Genomic DNA, 18764 nt, shown 5'->3' with positions numbered 1-18764 from the left:
AATTAAAAAGTGTAATTATCGAGTTATTTAATGTTGTTATTTCCCCTTAGTTTCGAACCCGTTTAATTAATTTTAAATCGCTGCATTGGGAGTGTGTCAAAATTGAGTTCTAATATTTGCCACAAACCGACAAACTCACAAACAAGCAAACAAACAAACAGACGTTGCGAACTAAATAAAAGCTTGTAATTTTAAAAAAATAGGAAATCAGTCTAATAAAGGGGAAACGTCAGAGATTTATAGACATTAGATTAGACTTAGATGACTGTATAATTTAATCGCATCACAGCGAAAAATAGCTCTAAAACAGTGGTTCTTAACCTGGGTCCGATTATAGACATATGTATATGTATATATATATATATATATATATATATATATATATATATATATATATATATATATATATATATATATATATATATATATTTATATTTATATATATATAGACGATATGTATAGCCTATATATAGCCTATATATATATATATATATATATATATATATATATATATATATATATATATATATATATATGTATATATATATATATATATATATATATATATATATATATATATATATATATATATATATATATATATACATATATATATAGGCCTATATATATATATGTATGTATCTGTATATATATAACATATGGGAATAGAAATCTTTGATCGATAGTGTTTGTATTCGGACCTACAAACAATATCGCATTTACATCCACTTTTAATTTGAAACTAAGGGAGGTAAAACCCACTTTTTCATTTCGAAATCTTGTTTCATATGTTAGCTGCTACCCCCACCCCCTTTGTCGTATGTTGTCGAGTGTGATAGGGGGAAAATCATTTTACTGTGATTCAGTAATTTTTCCTCACACATGGCCGGTAAAATAGTCTACTGAGTTTGAAATATTATTTACAATTAAAGTATATTTAGATATTTAGTTCATATGGTTAAATATTTTTTCTATAGGCACCGACTGCTACTATACACACATACGCATATATATATATATATATATATATATATATATATATATATATATATATATATATATATATATATATATATAGGAAGAGAGACTGTGTCCACCGAGCTGTGATTGATACATAACTTAACGTGTGGGAAAGTAAACACAGCTGGACACAGAGCTGACCACACTATGCCTTTATTTGGCGAGATCAAGAAACATATGAACTCTATTTCATCTGCCCAGTGGATTGCTAGGTCTAAAGAGGAATCGTTACTACATAGGCTCTACTTTATTACAAGCGATTTGTAAAAGAAAAGAAAAACAAGTAAGCTGAATGGATGTTTGCATTATTTTTTTTTTATTTCAATAAAGTTCTTTGATATATTTCTTACATTGATTACATACGATTTTTTAAATTTACTAATCACTCATGGTAGACTTTCTTTGAAGAGGTGCCTGGAAGAAACTGCATAAATCGTCGTAACATGAAATAACACAAAACATTACAAACTTATTGAAAGCACTGTATGCCTAAAAATATTAGTATACTTTATAAAGCTATCATTAAATATCGTTAAAAGTTCACAAAGCAAACTGATTATTTCAAAATGTATGCAGTAACTCATGACGCATGTCAACTCAGCTTTACACTACTTCCGGTTTAAATCGAAAATAGTTCGGTAGAAATGGGTGTTATTTTTATCCCGACCTCAAAGACATCTTAGACATGTCGAATAATCAAGTTAAATTGAAAGCACATAGAAATTATTGGCAAAAACTTTATTTGATGTCAAGTAATAACGGGAAATTGTAAGCATGTTGAATTTTTTTGTAAAACTTTATTTGATGTCAAGTAATAACGGGAAATTGTAAGCATGTTGAATTTTTTTGTAAAACTTTATTTGATGTCAAGTAATAACGGGAAATTGTAAGCATGTTGAAATTGTTTGTAAAACTTTATTTGATGTCAAGTAATCACGTGAAATTGTAAGCATGTTGAAATTGTAAAACTTTATTTGATGTCAAGCAATAACGGGAAAGTGTAATCGTGTAGACCTTTATTTGATTTCGACAAAAGAGGCATAGGTAGCGACTCCGCAGTTGTTGTCTTTTTGTGACATGAGGATGTAGCCGTCGTTGCCCCAATATGTTGACCAGGAGTTCTTCACTAGCCAGTAGTCTTGTCCATTCATGGTGCCATAGCCCACTGCCAGCACTGCGTGGTCAAGGTCATATAGTCCATTCTCTGGAAATGATAAGGTTCATCAATGTTAAACTCTCTTAACATGGAGCTCAGAATTGTACTTAAGACTATCGTAAATAAATGTTAAATTTATAGCCGACAGCCAGCACGAGGTTATCTGGGTCTAGTATAATTTAAATAAAGCCATTTAAAAAGAAAATATCCAGTGCCTATGAATGTTGCAAGTTAAATAGTAATCTCATGCGTGTCCAGTCGTTGTGGAGTTCAGAATTAAACCTAAGGCTTCAGAGACTATAATTATAATTATACAGATACAACTTAGAGAAGGAAAGACACTTATCTGCAACAATACTTGATATTATGTTTACATTTTAGGACTTTTTTTGTTTAAATAGAAATAAATAACATTAAAGATAAATACTTACTACAAGTTGGCTCATAATAAACACCATTAGCATAGAAAAAGAATGAATGGTGATTTGCGTCGATGGTAACTGAGACAGGCCCTTTGTTGAATATGGCCAATTTCAATGCCCCTAGGTCACCCTCAGGTAAGGTTGTAAAGTTAGCCAGCTGGACAACGGGTTGGACAACCCTACTGCGACAGAACCCGTCCTGTTAAATACAGTTAAATTTATTTCGGTTTCTTGTTGTCTTTTATTAAATAAGTAATGTTAAAGAACACAGTTGTGGCCGCCATTTTGTAAGATACACGCAGAGAAGTGACGTTTGTAGGGGGCATACCAGGGCAGTAGCGTAGCGAGGGGGGCGGGGGAGGACATATGTCCCTGGGCGCCGACCTTAGGGGGCGCCAAAATGGGTTGGAAAAATAAATTGAAAGGTTGAGGGGGGTGCAAATTAAAAGTTTGAAGGGGGGGGTGCAAATCAAAATCTTGAGGGGCAGTTGCAAATCGAAAGTTTGAGGGGGGTGCAAATCGAAATCTTGAGGGGGATGCACATCGAAAAGTTTTTCCCCGGACGCCGGGAAGGGTCGCTACGCCTCTGTACCAGGGCAGGAAGCAAAACATTACCCCCTTCAATACCCCCCCCCCTGGACATTTCCCTGACATTACCCCCGGAGCAATTACCCCCCCCCCCCCCAACCCCGTTGTCAATTACCACTATATCTGTTACCTCCCTCCCTTTAGGGATAGAGTTAGGGTTAGGGCTAGGGCTAGGTTTAGTGGTAGTGTTATTTATAGAGAGTAAAGGTTTGTAGTAGGGGTTAGCATTGGTGTTGGGCTAGGGATAGCTATATGTTTGTAGTTGTGTTTGGAAGGGGGGGGATTGACAGGGAGTACTGACTCAGGGGGGGGGTAGTTGACGGGGGTAATGTCCTAGACCCACCAGGGTTTGAGATAATGGGATAATTTTTCGCCTATGTACTTAGATCCATCCCTTGTGCGATACATTTAATACCGCTTTTGGTTACAGAAGCTGCCGAAAGGAAGACAGCGCTTGTAATCAAAACTCATCGCCGGAGATCGGCGTGGTCGGGTCGGTTATGATCAAAGTTGCTGAACCGGAAAGTCTCGAGTTGGAAACCCCGAATAGATGAGGCTCGATAGCTGGGGACAGTATCTCATCTAGGAGAGACAACTACATACTTAAACAACTGCTGCATTGTAGTTTGCTCTTGGCTGGACAAAGGCTATGGAAGCAAATCCAAAAAGAAAAGCAGACTGAAATCATCGGAGTCAACGGCCCATTATGGCGCAAAAAAAAGTTTACACGTAGTACTTAATTGTATTGGATGTAATTCTTTACTCCTGTTTGATTTTTTCAATTTTTCTTAGATGGATTGCTTTTCGCCACATCAAGAACCCCTCCCCCTCCAACAAGCCTCATTTGCCCACAAGCTCAATCTCTAGAAGTTAACTTTGTCACAAAAAAGCACTAAAACGTACACAATCAAGTATCAACTTACAATAGCCAAGTAATGCCCATACTGTTCCTCGTTAGCGATACCGCCGTTTTGAATGGTGTAATTGAATGCTGCCGTCTGATAACCACCATTGCAGCCAAAGTTATTAAAACCCCAGGAACAGTCGACAAGTTGTTGCTCAGACAGACGTTCCAGGTGCCCGTTCTGGGTCGAGAAAACCGGAAGCAGAGGTCAGAAGCATGTCTGTCAAATCTAAGTGGCTAGTTTTAATTTATCTTCAAGAAATTAGACCACTCCACAGAAGTCAGTAGCTTGTAGTCTTTCAAATCTAAGTCGCTAGCTTTAATTTATCTTCAAGCCCACTCCGCAGAATTGCACATTCCACAGCTTGTAGTTCAAGTATGTGAAATCTAATTGAGTGGCTAGTTTTATTTTACCTTAAAAAATGAGCCCATTCCACAGACGTTAGTAGCTTGTAGCTCAAGCTTGTCTAATCTAATTAGCTACCGTGGCTAGTTTTAATTTACCTTTAAGAAATAAGCCCCTTCCACAGAAGTTAGTAGCTTGTAGCTCAAGCTTGTCTAATCTAATTAGCTACTGTGACTAGTTTTAATTTACCTTTAAGAAATAAGCCCCTTCCATGGCGCCAGTGGCTGAAAAACTCCAGCAAGAACCACAATGGGCTTGGTCTTTCACGGGCGTAACGGCACCTGTATGTAAACATTGGTTAAACATTCATCAGACCATTGGGACGTAAGCGTTGGTTAAACATTCAGCAGACAATTGGGATGTAAGCATTGGTTAAACATTCAGCAGACAATTGGGATGTAAGCATTGGTTAAACATTCAGCAGACTATTGGGATGTAAGAATTGGTTAAACATTCAGCAGACATTTGGGATGTAAGCATTGGTTAAGCATTCAGCAGACGATTGGGACGTAAGCATTGGTTAAACATTCAGCAGACTATTGGGATGTAAGCATTGGTTAAACATTCAGCAGACGATTGGGATGTAAGCATTGGTTAAACATTCAGCAGACAATTGGGATGTAAGCATTGGTTAAACATTCAGCAGACGATTGGGACGTAAGCATTGGTTAAACATTCAGCAGACCATTGGGATGTAAGCATTGGTTAAACATTCAGCAGACGATTGGGACGTAAGCATTGGTTAAACATTTAGCAGACCATTGGGATGTAAGCATTGGTTAAACATTCAGCAGACGATTGGGACGTAAGCATTGGTTAAACATTCAGCAGACGATTGGGACGTAAGCATTGGTTAAACATTCAGCAGACCATTGGGATGTAAGCATTGGTTAAACATTCAGCAGACGATTGGGACGTAAACATTGGTTAAACATTCAGCAGACGATTGGGATGTAAGCATTGGTTAAACATTCAGCAGACGATTGGGATGTAAGCATTGGTTAAACATTCAGCAGACAATTGGGATGTAAGCATTGGTTAAACATTCAGCAGACGATTGGGACGTAAGCATTGGTTAAACATTCAGCAGACCATTGGGATGTAAGCATTGGTTAAACATTCAGCAGACGATTGGGACGTAAGCATTGGTTAAACATTCAGCAGACGATTGGGACGTAAGCATTGGTTAAACATTTAGCAGACCATTGGGATGTAAGCATTGGTTAAACATTCAGCAGACGATTGGGACGTAAGCATTGGTTAAACATTCAGCAGACGATTGGGACGTAAGCATTGGTTAAACATTCAGCAGACCATTGGGATGTAAGCATTGGTTAAACATTCAGCAGACGATTGGGACGTAAACATTGGTTAAACATTCAGCAGACGATTGGGACGTAAGCATTGGTTAAACATTGTTGACTGGCGCGTCTAGAATCAACGGCAGCGAACTTTTGATGACCATATTCTACAGGTGAGCTAACCATACTTTTCTCCTGGGAGGTGGCACTTGATGTATTAGGAGGGGAGGGGCGGACCAAATTTTCCGGGGGGGGGGGCGGACTCTGATAAATGTATATATTTTCTATACCCCCCCCCGAAGAGATGCCTGGAAGAAACACTGGAGCTAACATGACCCAAATGAAACAAACCTTGGAGTCTCCAGTCCCACTGGTCAGGCACATCCTGTTTGTCCATGGCCATCAGGCTGAACTTCTTGCCCCCATGGTCACCATGGGTGTAGCGGAACCCTCTCATGACTTTCATCTCTTTCTCAGACCTGTCGGCCAGATGGTTCACGGCCAGCGTGTAGGTCAGACCGGCGCGGTTCTTGGAGTTGATAAATCTATACAGTTCAAAATATATTTTATGTCAACGATATACATATCAACAAAACAGACATTTTACGTCAACGATACACATTTTTTATCAACAAAACATTCTATGTCAACAAAACAAATTTTTATATCAACAAACTTACATTTTACGTCAACGATACACATTTTTATATCAACAAAACATTTTATTCAACAATACACATTTTTATATTAACAAAACGCAATTTTATGTCAACTTTACAATTTTTTTATATCAACAAAAAAATGTTTGTGTCAGCAATACACATTTTTATATTAACGAGACACATTTTTATGTTAACAATACACATTGTTATATCAACAAAACACAATTGTACATAAAAACAAATTTTAAGGACAAAAACACGAATAAATCCGATTACTTTGTGGACATTTTACAAGTTTATAACGTATTTTTTAACGTAGTCGTTTCTTTGAAATAAATTTTAAGAAGAAATAATTAAATTTTATATATTAACTTTATTTCTTTAGGTACAATGGTAAAAATGTTGGTCTCTTGTGAAATCTCGAAGACATTTTAGCGACCAACCTTCACACTTATCTATAAAGAAAGAACTATTTTTTAACTCTTTTTTAGAACCTGTATTATTAATTAGTGTGCGCATTGGTGTTTTATTAATTTTCACAAACTAAAACGAAAAACAAATCTATAGTCCAGTAGCTATTGAACATGCCTGAGATTCTTCCTGAATATCTGTTTCCGTGTCTCATGTTCCTCGTCGTCTTTGTACACCTTGTTGTGGGTCTTCTTGAAGCGTTCAAAAGCCTCGTGAACGTGGTCGTCATAGTTGTGAATATATTCGCGGATGGGGTTCATCATAATATGCTGTTCAGCACAAGTGTTATAAAGTGGGGTACAGGTCAGGTCTGTAGGGAAAAATAAAAGAGAATATTGTGCAACAACTTTTCAGATAAATAGAAATAGCTAGTGAATAAATATTTTGTTTTAAATATCCCTTCCTTCTGTTTGTATTTTGTAAATATAACTTCACGACAATCACTAATTTATTTTAGCTTCCTATGATAATCTAAAAAAAAAAGTTCCCTTTCGAACCTGATGGTCCAGGGGGGGGGGGGGGGGGCTCGCGATGTAGAGTTCGCCTGTTTCAGTGATATCGACTTATGAAAGGTACGTGTGATCAGTGAGCACCCATCATACCTGGGTGGACTCAGAGACAAAACCGGGGATTCGAGCTCGAGACTTTCGGGTTATCACTTGTATGCTCTACCATCCAAACACCCCGTCCTCTAATAATCTACAAATTCAAATTTATCCATCGTTTTGTGATTTTAGAAAATTACCAAAACGTATTAGATTTACTTGCGTAGCGCGTGTTCAAAGCTGTGGCAAGTGTAGTAATGCTTATATAATTAATTAACGAATTTAGTGCAAAAGGGAAATCAAAAACAACTGACTGTCAGGAACAGCAAAGTCTTTATCCGTAAACACAGCCGGTGATTCCCATTTAGTGTAGTCCACGTAATATCTGTCGACACCACATTGTTCAAGCCGTATGGGTGACAGGTCGGTAGCGTCTGCCCAGAATGTGCTGCGTGTCTTAAAGAATGAAAACAAAATATGTTTATGTGTGTCTTAAAAAATGGCATTAAATTATGCTTATGTGTTTCTTAAAGATGGAAAACAAAATATGTTTATGTGTGTCTTAAAAAATGGCAAAAAAATATGTTTCTGTGTGTCTTAAAGAATGAAAACAAAATATGTTTATGTGTGTCTTAAAGAATGAAAACAAAATATGTTTATGTGTTTCTTAAATAATGGCAACAAAATATGTTTATGTGTGTCTTAAAAATGGCAACAAAATATGTTTATGTGTGTCTTAAAAATGGCAAGAAAATATGGTTGTGTGTGTCTTAAAGAATGGCAACTAAATATGTTTATGTGTGTCTTACAAAATGGCAAATATGTTTATGTGTGTCGTAAAAAATGGCAAGAAAATATGTTTATGTGTGTCTTAAAGAATGAAAACAAAATATGTTTATGTGTGTCTTAAAGTATGAAAACAAAATATGTTTATGTGTGTCTTAAAGAATGAAAACAAAATATGTTTATGTGTGTTTTAAAGAATGAAAACAAAATATGTTTATGTGTGTCTTAAAAAATGGCAACAACATATGGTTATGTGTGTCTTAAAGAATGAAAACAAAATATGTTTATGTGTGTTTTAAAGAATGAAAACAAAATATGTTTATATGTGTCTTAAAAAATGGCAAGAAAATATGTTTATGTGTGTCTTAAAGAATGGCAACATAACATGTTTATGTGTGTCTCCTAAAAAATAGCAACTAAATATGTTTATGTGTGTCTTAAAAAATGGCAAATATGATTATGTGTGTCGTAAAAAATGGCAACAAAATATGTTTATGTATCTCTTAAAGAATGACAACAAAATATGTTTATGTGTGTCTTAAAGAATGACAACAAAATATATTTATGTGTGTCTTAAAGAATGACAACAAAATATGTTTATATGTGTCTTAAAAAATGGCAACAAAATATGTTTATGTGTGTCTTAAAAAGTGGCAACAAATTATGTTTATGTATGTCTTAAAGAATGACAACAGAATGTGTTGTTTATCTTAAATAATGACAACAAAATGTGTTGTTTATCTTAAAGAATGACAACAAAATGTGTTGGGTAACTTATAAAATGACAACAAAATGTGTTGTTTATCCTAAAGAATGACAACAAAATGTGTTGTTTATCTTAAAGAATGACAACAAAATGTGTTGGGTAACTTATAAAATGACAACAAAATGTGTTGTTTATCCTAAAGAATGACAACAAAATGTGTTGTTTATCTTAAAGAATGACAACAAAATGTGTTGTTTATCTTAAAGAATGACAACAAAATGTGTTGTTTATCTTAAAGAATGACAACAAAATTTGTTGGGTAACTTAAAAAATGACAACAAAATGTGTTGGGTAACTTAAAAAATGACAACAAAATGTGTTGTTTATCTTATAGAATGACAACAAAATGTGTTGTTTATCTTAAGAATGACAATAAAATGTGTTGTTTATCTTAAAGAATGACAACAAAATGTGTTGGGTAACTTAAAAAATGACAACAAAATGTGTTGTTTATCTTAAAGAATGACAACAAAATGTGTTGTTTATCTTAAGAAAAGCAACAAAATGTGTTGTTTATCTTAAAGAATGACAACAAAATGTGTTGTTTGTCTTAAAGAATGACAACAAAATATGTTGTTTATCTTAAAGAATGACAACAAAATGTATTGTTTATCTTAAAGAATGACAACAAAATGTGTTCTTTATCTTAAAGAATGACAACAAAATGTGTTGGGTAACTTAAAAAATGACAACAAAATGTGTTGTTTATCTTAAAGAATGAACAACAAAATGTATTGTTTATCTTAAAGAATGACAACAAAATGTGTTCTTTATCTTAAAGAATGACAACATAATGTATTGTTTATCTTAAAGAATGACAACAAAATGTGTTCTTTATCTTAAAGAATGACAACAAAATGTGTTCTTTATCTTAAAGAATGACAACAAAATGTGTTGTTTATCTTAAAGAATGACAACAAAATGTGTTGCAGGGTGTGTTGGCTGATAGAACAATCAGCTGATGATGTTGTCAAATTACCCCTTCAATCCATGGCATCTGGTACTTATTAGCCAGCCGAGTGCCGATCATTTCTTTACCAATAAACTAAAATTTATAAAATGAAGCATAGGTTAAAATATAAGCTACGATTAATGGACAACCTGTTTGTCTTACTTCACTACGTGGATGTGAATGATTGTGTGTGTGTGTGTGTAGCTGGGTGTGTAGCTATCACAGTAGTTTAAAAACATAGCGAAAAAGAACATACAAGAGCGTGGGGTGGTGTCTATAGAATAAAGATAATCCAACCGCAGCTACGGTAATCTTTTTTACAAAACAACCATCTAGTTAAAAATGCAAGAAAATGATTTTTTTTTAAATATAAAAAAAATTATTATGGTCGGCTGTTGGCCCGTAAATGGCGTGCCCACCCCCCCCCCCCCAGATTGCGGGGTCTGGTGGCACTGTAGTTCCGCCCCTGTTGGGAGCGGGGGGACGAAATATTTATGTTAGGCTTGTACATAGCAATGTGCTAAATCACTACAATGTGCTCGACCTAGAGGTAGTGCTAAGTCACTACGATGTACCAAATTACTAAATGGTGCTAAACCACTACAATGTGCTAAATCTCTACAATCTGCTAAACCCCTATAATGTATGTGCTAAACCAACGCATTGTGCTAAAACACTACAATATGCTAAATCAGTACAATTTACTAAACCACTACAATGATTTTTTTAAACATGTTTATGTAAAAAATGGTTTACAGATAATTTTTTAATAGAATAAACAGATTTTAATTCCATGTGTTTCTATTGACAAAGTAGTAAGCTATATAAATCCCTTTATGTGTTACGTTGTTTGGTTTTATTATGTTTGTAATTAGAATACAGATGATCTAAAATAAAACGGAATATGAATATTGCTGATTTAAGATTAATCAATTAGAAGTTCCATTTGTGAAAGAGTGATGAATGGTCCGTTTCTAGTCATGTTTTCTTTTTTTTTTTTTTTGTGGACGAGTTAAGACTTGTGTGTGTATGTGTGTATTTCTGCGTGCATGTGAGTGTGTATTTGTGTGGGGGAGGGGGGTGTTATATATGTGTATATTTAGGGGTAGGCTTGGGTCCATAGATTCGTAAACATGATGAAGACAAATAAAATAAATCTTTTTTTTTTAATATTTCACGAGGGCGAAATCTACATTTTATGTTTATAATTAGATGTTAAATTAAAACTCTAAAATTACCACTCACGACATAGTCACTTAGATCCGGCAACACGTTATTCAGATATATCGGGATAGCCTGTGTTCCATTGTTTTGTAAACATGATATTTGATTATACACCTTTAGGTTGGTCACTGGGACGATCAAAAAACTTGTACCATAGAGAAGTCCTGGGGCCTCGCTAAACTGGATAGTCCTCTGGGTCCCTTTCAAATAAAAAAAAAGAACTTATCAAAGGATAAGACATGGACGTCTTATACTATATTTCAAAAAATCTTCATGCTCATTCATAAATTTAAAAATAAAGTTTTAAAAATTATATTTACGACATTTAAAAAAAAACAGGCTATGTAATTGCATTTTTAATAAGATTTTTAAAAAACCTCACTTTAGCTGAATTTTTTATATGACTAACAAGCAGAAAAATACCTTCAGAAGACAGGCATGAATGAATGGGGGGAAAAACATACGTGAACGTTTAAATCATTTAAAAAATCACTAATTGTTTCCCTATTACTCCTATACAGTGTTTCTCTCAGACTTTTGTTCTGTGGTGGGGTGGGGGGTGAAATTTTCGGGGTGGGAGGGTGGGAAGTCGACACTAGTAAAAGATATATATTTCGTCCCGAGGGGGCGGGAACGTTAGACGTTCTTCAGGGTGTACCCGGAAGAGATGCCTGAAAAAAAAACTCTGCTCCCTTCAATATTCTTTGTTTATTCATACGTATTAGCTTTGTTAAATGTTAACAAAGTTCACAACGGTCTTACCATTATAGTAATCCACTCTCGAACGTGAGTTTGGTGCATCAAAAAAAGCTACGAAAGGCTCCGTAATTTCAGGGTAAGGAAAACGCATGACGCCTTCTACCCTGTATGTGTCCTTGTATACAGGTGGGTCTACTGCTAGGCAACCAACAACTGAAAATAAAAATATCAAACCAGGTCATGTTTAGACTAATTTCAAGCTGACCAGAACGGAGTCTTGGCTGACTCGCATGAGTCTGAGTTCTTTAAAAAAAATGTAGGTTTTTTTTAAGTTACCAACCGAAGGGTGACCGGAAAGATGCGCAACGGAAAAATGCGCAACGGACAACTGCGCACAAAAAAAGTGTACAGGGGCATTTTGGTTTTCTCAAATCAAGCATTTTTGGACAATAATAAAGAATGAGAACGTGTGCATTGTAGCATAATAAAACACATTTCCGCGAATTATGTAAATTGAAAGTGTTTTAAAACATGTTTCCGCGAATTATGTAAATTGAAAGTGTTTTAGTATAATAATTTTGCATTTTCGCATTTATCTTTATGCGCAGTTTTCCGTTGCGCAGTTTTCCGTTTGCGCAGTTTTCTTGGAACTCGATCGAAATATATTTTATCAGAAATCAATACTCTATGTGGCCCAATGTGTTCGTCTGTCTGTCTCTCCTTCTGTCTGTCTAATAAACAAAAACAGCTTTCATGGAATTTAATGGTACATGTGTGTCGGTAAAAAAATAATAGTTTCTATTCATTTTAATGACAACAGCTTTTACTAGTTTTACTATATCTAAGAAATTATTGTTGCTTTTTTTTTTTTTTTTAGTTTTTAAGTGCATAAAAATTGTATTAGTTTAACAGTTTTTAAACCTGTTTTATTTATCTTAAGATCTTCCTAGTGGCAGGCAAATTAGAAAGTTTCTATTGTCTGCATTTAAGCTATTCCAGAAATAGATTCATTTATCATGTAGCATGGCTGAAAGTCTTTCACTAGTGTTCAGTATAGCTATGGTAATTTAAAATAAATTTAATTTTTATCAAAATTCTAACAAAAAATGCAGGTAAAAATATTGTTCAATTGTTATTTTAAAACAATTTAATGTAATGTAAAGTTAACAAACTACTTACAAAAAATGTAATATGATCAAAAGTTAACAAACTACTTACACAAAAATGTAATGTGATGTAAAATTATCAAACTACATACAAAAACGTGTAATGTGATGTAAAGTTAACAAACTACTTAAAAAAAATGTAATGTGATGTAAAGTTAACAAACTACTTACAAAAAAATGTAATGTGATGAAAAGTTAACAAACTACTTACAAAAAAATGTAATGTGATGTAAAGTTAACAAACTACTTACAAAAAAATACCAAAGGGATGTAACCCATGTTTGCCATTTTTCTTGAGAGAACTACCACACCAAGTATGACCACACAAAGTACCACTCGATGTACTAGGCTATTTATAGAAACTAAGTAAGCTAATCAGCGACATCACATGAGGGAGTTAATTAAAACTTAATTAAAGTTTACCATCCGTTTAAGTTTTGTACCCAGGTGTCATAGGTTGAAGATTTGACTTGTTTCAGACGAGTCGAATGTAATCAACTGTTTTAAATTCTTTCACTGCAAGATTTGATTCGGTCGTTGGTGTTTATTGTATTTTTATATACACCAGCATAAGCATTCTATTGTTAAACATTGTAATAGTTTCATATTGAAATTTTTTTACTTCTATCGTTGCAAAAGCGTTAAAAAACTGTAATAAATTTTTAAAATAAAAAAGGAGAACCAATGATCCAAATCCTTTAGGACAGGTGGAAGATTTTATTTGGTCTTTTTAAAAAGACCATGTAGACAAGCACCTGCCCCAGCATAAGCAGATGTACATGCGCACCTGCACATGTACAAGCGCGCGCTTGCATGTGAAGATGCACATACACCTGCATAAGTAGATTACATAAGCAGATGTACATGCGCACCTGCACATGTACAAGCGCGCGCTTGCATGTGAAGATGCACATACACCTGCATAAGTAGATGTACATAAGCAGATGTACATGCACTGCACATGTACAAGCGCGAGCTTGCATGTGAAGATGCACATACACCTGCATAAGAATATGTACATAAGCAGATGTACATGCACTGCACATGTACAAGCGCGAGCTTGCATGTGAAGATGCACATACACCTGCATAAGAATATGTACATAAGCAGATGTACATGCACCTGCACATGTACAAGCGCGCGCTAGCATGTGAAGATGCACATACACCTGCATAAGAATATGTACATAAGCAGATGTACATGCACCTGCACATGTACAAGCGCGCGCTTGCATGTGAAGATGCACATACACCTGCATAAGAATATGTACATAAGCAGATGTACATGCACCTGCACATGTACAAGCGCGCGCTTGCATGTAAAGATGCACATACACCTGCATAAACATATGTACATAAGCAGATGTACATGCACCTGCACATGTACAAGCGCGCGCTTGCATGTGAAGATGCACATACACCTGCATAAGAATATGTACATAAGCAGATGTACATGCACCTGCACATGTACAAGCGCGCGCTTGCGTGTGAAGATGCACATACACCTGCTTGAACTATGAAGACCTCTTTTAAACCTATATTCTCATTGTGACGGAGAATCTGGTCGCTACTGGAGCAGGCGGTCGTGGAAACCTTGAAAGACGTACACCCTGATATGTCGAGCCGCGTACATTCAATTATTACCTGCGAAATTTATCAGCTGCTTCCGAAGATTTCGTCAGGGATTTCGTTGGCGCGTTGGTGTGAATAGCTTTTAAGCACTGTGCGCGGATATGCGAGAAAGCAACAACGGAAGTTCAAATCAGCTAGGCACTTCGCGGAAATGTGAAATTATTACTTTTTACATACAGAAGTTAGAATGAGTATATTTTTAAAAATATATATAACTAGCCGTCCCGGCCAGGCCCTGCTATGGCTTCTGTAAAAAACCTTTCTGTTAAAGACCATTACCTGTGTGTTTAGTAATCATCATAAACCCGGCATTGCCCACCCAAACCACAACCAACCAAAACAACAAAACGCAAACATAACGCTAACACAATTACAAATACAAAAGAAAACAAAAACCTAACAACAAACCCAACCACAACCACAAACACCAATACAAACACAAAGAAAAAATAAACAAAAAAGCAAACGAAAACAAAAACCTAACAACAAACCCAACCACAAACACCAATACCAACAAAAAAAACAACAACGAAAAAGCAAACGAAAACAAACCAAATCCAAACGCAAAACCAACCAAAAACACAAATACAAACCCAAACAAAAAAAACACAAACAAAAACGAAAAAAAGGAAGAACAAAAACGAACCAAATCAAAACGAAACCACTAACGCAAACCCACCTAAACACAAAGAAAACACTAACGCGAACATAAACGCCCGGGGCGGAATCACCTTTTTTAGCTTAACGAACGACTATAGTACCCCAACTTATTCATAGTCTTTTGCACTCACTTAAACGAACGCGCCTGTTTCAATTTAATGAACAATTTTAATACTCCAAGCTTATCCGTAAAATACCTACAACATTTGCACTTGATCAATCCCCGCTAATTATGTAATTATTTTTTTTTCCCAACACCAAAACAAAGTAATTAAAAAGTAAATTATTTTCCACAAAATGCAATGGTTTTATAAAGGGAAGTAATTTTGTTTTCCTAATTTATCAAAGGGAAGTAAGTGCTATAGGACTAAATAAAGACATAATTAGAATTTTTGTAAAAGATGATATTTTTTTTAAACTTGTGTTTAATGAACATGCCGACAATTATTACTATAATTTGAAAAATGAAAATTATTTCCCAACACTTTCAATAGTAATTTTTTAGCTCATAAATTTAGACAAATGCGCGCGATAATTTTCTAACACTTAAATTCATCCAAGACCAACGACAAACATATGCATTTCATACAGAACTGAGCTTTATATATTAGATCAGTACAAATAGCAACAACATCGCTGTATTAGGATTGTGTCTAAATTTAGTTAGAAGATTTGCCACAAACCCACAAACCTACAAACCCATAAACAAAGAAATAAATAAACAAACGTTGCGAACTAAATAAAAGATTGTAATTTTAAAAATAAACCGGTAGTGATCTCCCCTAAACTTTCTCGAATATTCTTATATGAAACAACAGGGAATGGCAACTCGGGATATAGACATGACTTTTGATCCATTTTAAATACTTAAATTTTTTAAAATAGAATTGCACACCAAGTGAACGTCATATAAAATGTGCAAAATAGTGCGGAATATTATTAGTACTTTATAAATTCACATGCGGTTTTTTTTTTGAGAAATCGGAAATAGCGAAAATTATTACTTCCGGTCAACGGAAATTACTCAAAATTTGAAAGAAGACAGATAATTAGATCTTTTACTTACATGTAAAATTTCATTTATCCATCGGAAATAGTACTTAAGTTATAGGCTTTTGAAAAATTCAAAGTAGAAAAAGTTCCACTTCCGTTTGTCAGAAATCGCTCAAAAGTTGATACAGATCTACGATTTTTATATAATACTTATATATGAAATTTACCTAGCTGTAAACGGTACTCAAGTTATCGTGTTTACACACAGACACACACACAGACATTGGACAGAATTGGATAATCCAGTTTTTCCGACTCCATTACGCATAAAACGCCAAAATTTTGATATATCTGGATTTATAATTTTTGCCCGATTAAAATAAGTCCTCTACATCCCGGATGTGATGAAGGACTTAGGGGTAAAACGGTGAAAACTGTCCAATCTTTATGTGATTTTTGTGCACGATTACAAGATTTTCTCTATACTTCGTATATACGAGAAAAATAGGAATCCATTCTAAGAAAGGGCAAACATCAGAGCTTTATATAAATTTATACATCATTTTAGAAGACTGTTTAAACCAATTGCATCACAGCGAAAACTAGCTCTAATACAGTGGTTCTTAACCTGGGTCCGATTGAATCCCCAGGGAAGGGGGAAGTTCTAGAATTTTTAGACATAAAAATGTACAATTTAATGATTAACAGTGACTTTGTGTATTAAAGAAAAAGAAAAATGGGTAAAAAAAAAAGTTAATATTAATTTAAGGTGTTATTTTTGTTGTTTATTTTTTGTGTAAATATGTTCTTTTAAAAGCCTACTGCGATTGGGCGTATATATTCGTTTATATTTATAGACTATGACGTCAACTGGGGCAAGCAGCAAAGCAGATTATAGGGGAGACAAATCATCCAATCAAGCTAAAGTGTATAAGGAGCAAATTGTGTTTTACGTTGTAAACAAAAAGCTACCCAAAATAAACCGGGAGTGATCTCCCCTAAACTTTCTCGAATATTTTTATATAAAATAACAGGGGATGGGAACTCGGGCTATAGACATGATTTTTAATCCATTTTAAATACTTAAAGTTTTAAAAATAGAATAAAATCTCGTAGACAAAAGAATTGCACTCCAAGTGAACGCTAAATAAAAAAGTGCATAATAGTGCGCAATATTATTAGTACTTTAAAAATTTACATTACTTTTTTGAGAAATCGGAAGTAGCGTAAATTACTACTTCCGTTCAATGGAAATGACTCAAAATTTAACAGAAGGTAGAGAATTAGATCTTTTACTTACTTGTGAAATTTTGTTTATCTATCTGAAATAGTACTCAAGTTATAGGCTTTTGAAAATTTCAAAGTAGGAAAAGTACCACTTCCGGTTATCAGAAATCGCTCAAAAGTTGATACGGATCTTCGATTTTGATAAAATACTTATATATGAAATTTCATCAACTTAGCTGTAACGGTACTCAAGTTATCGTGTTTACACACGGACAGACAGACAGACACACAGACAGACACACAGACATACGGACAAGATTGCAAAATTATGTTTTTCCGTGTCAGTGAGATGTAAAACGTCGAAATTTGTAAAAATCTCGATTTTTTTTTTTGCACGATTACAATACTTTCTCTATACTTCGTGTATACGAGAAAGTAAAAAGAACTTAAAAGCAATGTTAGAAAACAAGTTTTAGCCGTTATTTCGCGTTTTAGAAAACTGTTTTAATAAATTTTAACAGGAATTGATTAAAATACTCTATGTTGACAGAGCTCAGACAAGATTCTGGAAAAAATATCGATGTTTTAAGAAAAAAATTTAAGAAAAAAATTCAACTGCAATTTTGAGGGAGGTTGTAGGCTGAGGTGTGAGGTTATTGTAATGGGGGGGGGGGGGTGGCCTTTTGTGACGATGTGTGATGGAGGAGAGGGGGGAGTGTAAAAAGCGTGACGTCATTTATGGATGAAATCCTAGAGTCTTATTCTTTTTAAATTAGACCTTTTTTTTTTTGCAATCGTTTTCTTCTATTTTTAGCATAGTGGTTCTTAACCTGTGCTCGATCGAACCCCCGGGGTTCGGTGAGTCAGTTTCAAGGGTTCCGTGAGTCAGTTTCAGGGGTTCTGTGAGTCAGTTTCAGGGGTTCTGTGAGTCAGTTTCAGGGGTTCTGTGAGTCAGTTTCAGGGGTTCTGTGAGTCAGTTTCAGGGGTTCTGTGAGTCAGTTTCAAGGGTTCTGTGAGTCAGTTTCAGGGGTTCTGTGAGTCAGTTTCAGGGGTTCTGTGAGTCAGTTTCAGGGGTTCTGTGAGTCAGTTTCAGGGGTTCTGTGAGTCAGTTTCAGGGGTTCTGTGAGTCAAGTGAGGTCAAGATACACAACCGACACATGATTCACGATTGGATTCTTTCAGTGC

General features: G+C 34.9%; 2 protein-coding genes across 2 annotated transcripts in view; both read right to left on the bottom strand.

The window, feature by feature from the left end:
* Positions 1 to 13399, bottom strand: part of LOC131940441 (digestive cysteine proteinase 1) — a 29122-nt gene extending 15723 nt beyond the window's left edge. The window contains exon 1 of the mRNA XM_059299070.1: positions 13373 to 13399. The gene's annotated coding sequence lies outside the window, so the exon portion shown is untranslated. The remainder of the gene's footprint in view (positions 1 to 13372) is intronic.
* LOC131940442 (digestive cysteine proteinase 1) lies at positions 1753 to 13401 on the bottom strand. The gene is made up of 11 exons (XM_059299071.1): positions 13320 to 13401; positions 11966 to 12115; positions 11225 to 11403; positions 10007 to 10072; positions 7790 to 7931; positions 7048 to 7240; positions 6149 to 6342; positions 4686 to 4777; positions 4110 to 4271; positions 2608 to 2797; positions 1753 to 2224 (listed from the first exon to the last, which is right to left on the bottom strand). Exons 1-11 carry the CDS (start codon positions 13354 to 13356, stop codon positions 2037 to 2039), a joined length of 1593 nt encoding a protein of 530 aa, XP_059155054.1. The 5' UTR covers positions 13357 to 13401; the 3' UTR covers positions 1753 to 2036.
* Between the last annotated feature and the right edge of the window lie 5363 nt (positions 13402 to 18764).

The sequence above is a fragment of the Physella acuta genome, unplaced genomic scaffold (genome assembly GCF_028476545.2).
Source record: "Physella acuta isolate Inbredline_101_S28 unplaced genomic scaffold, ASM2847654v3 ptg000317l, whole genome shotgun sequence".
In the NCBI taxonomy this organism is placed as follows: Eukaryota; Metazoa; Mollusca; class Gastropoda; family Physidae; genus Physella; species Physella acuta.
Note: the sequence above shows the minus strand (reverse complement) of the source record. Positions and strands in the feature narration are given on the sequence as shown.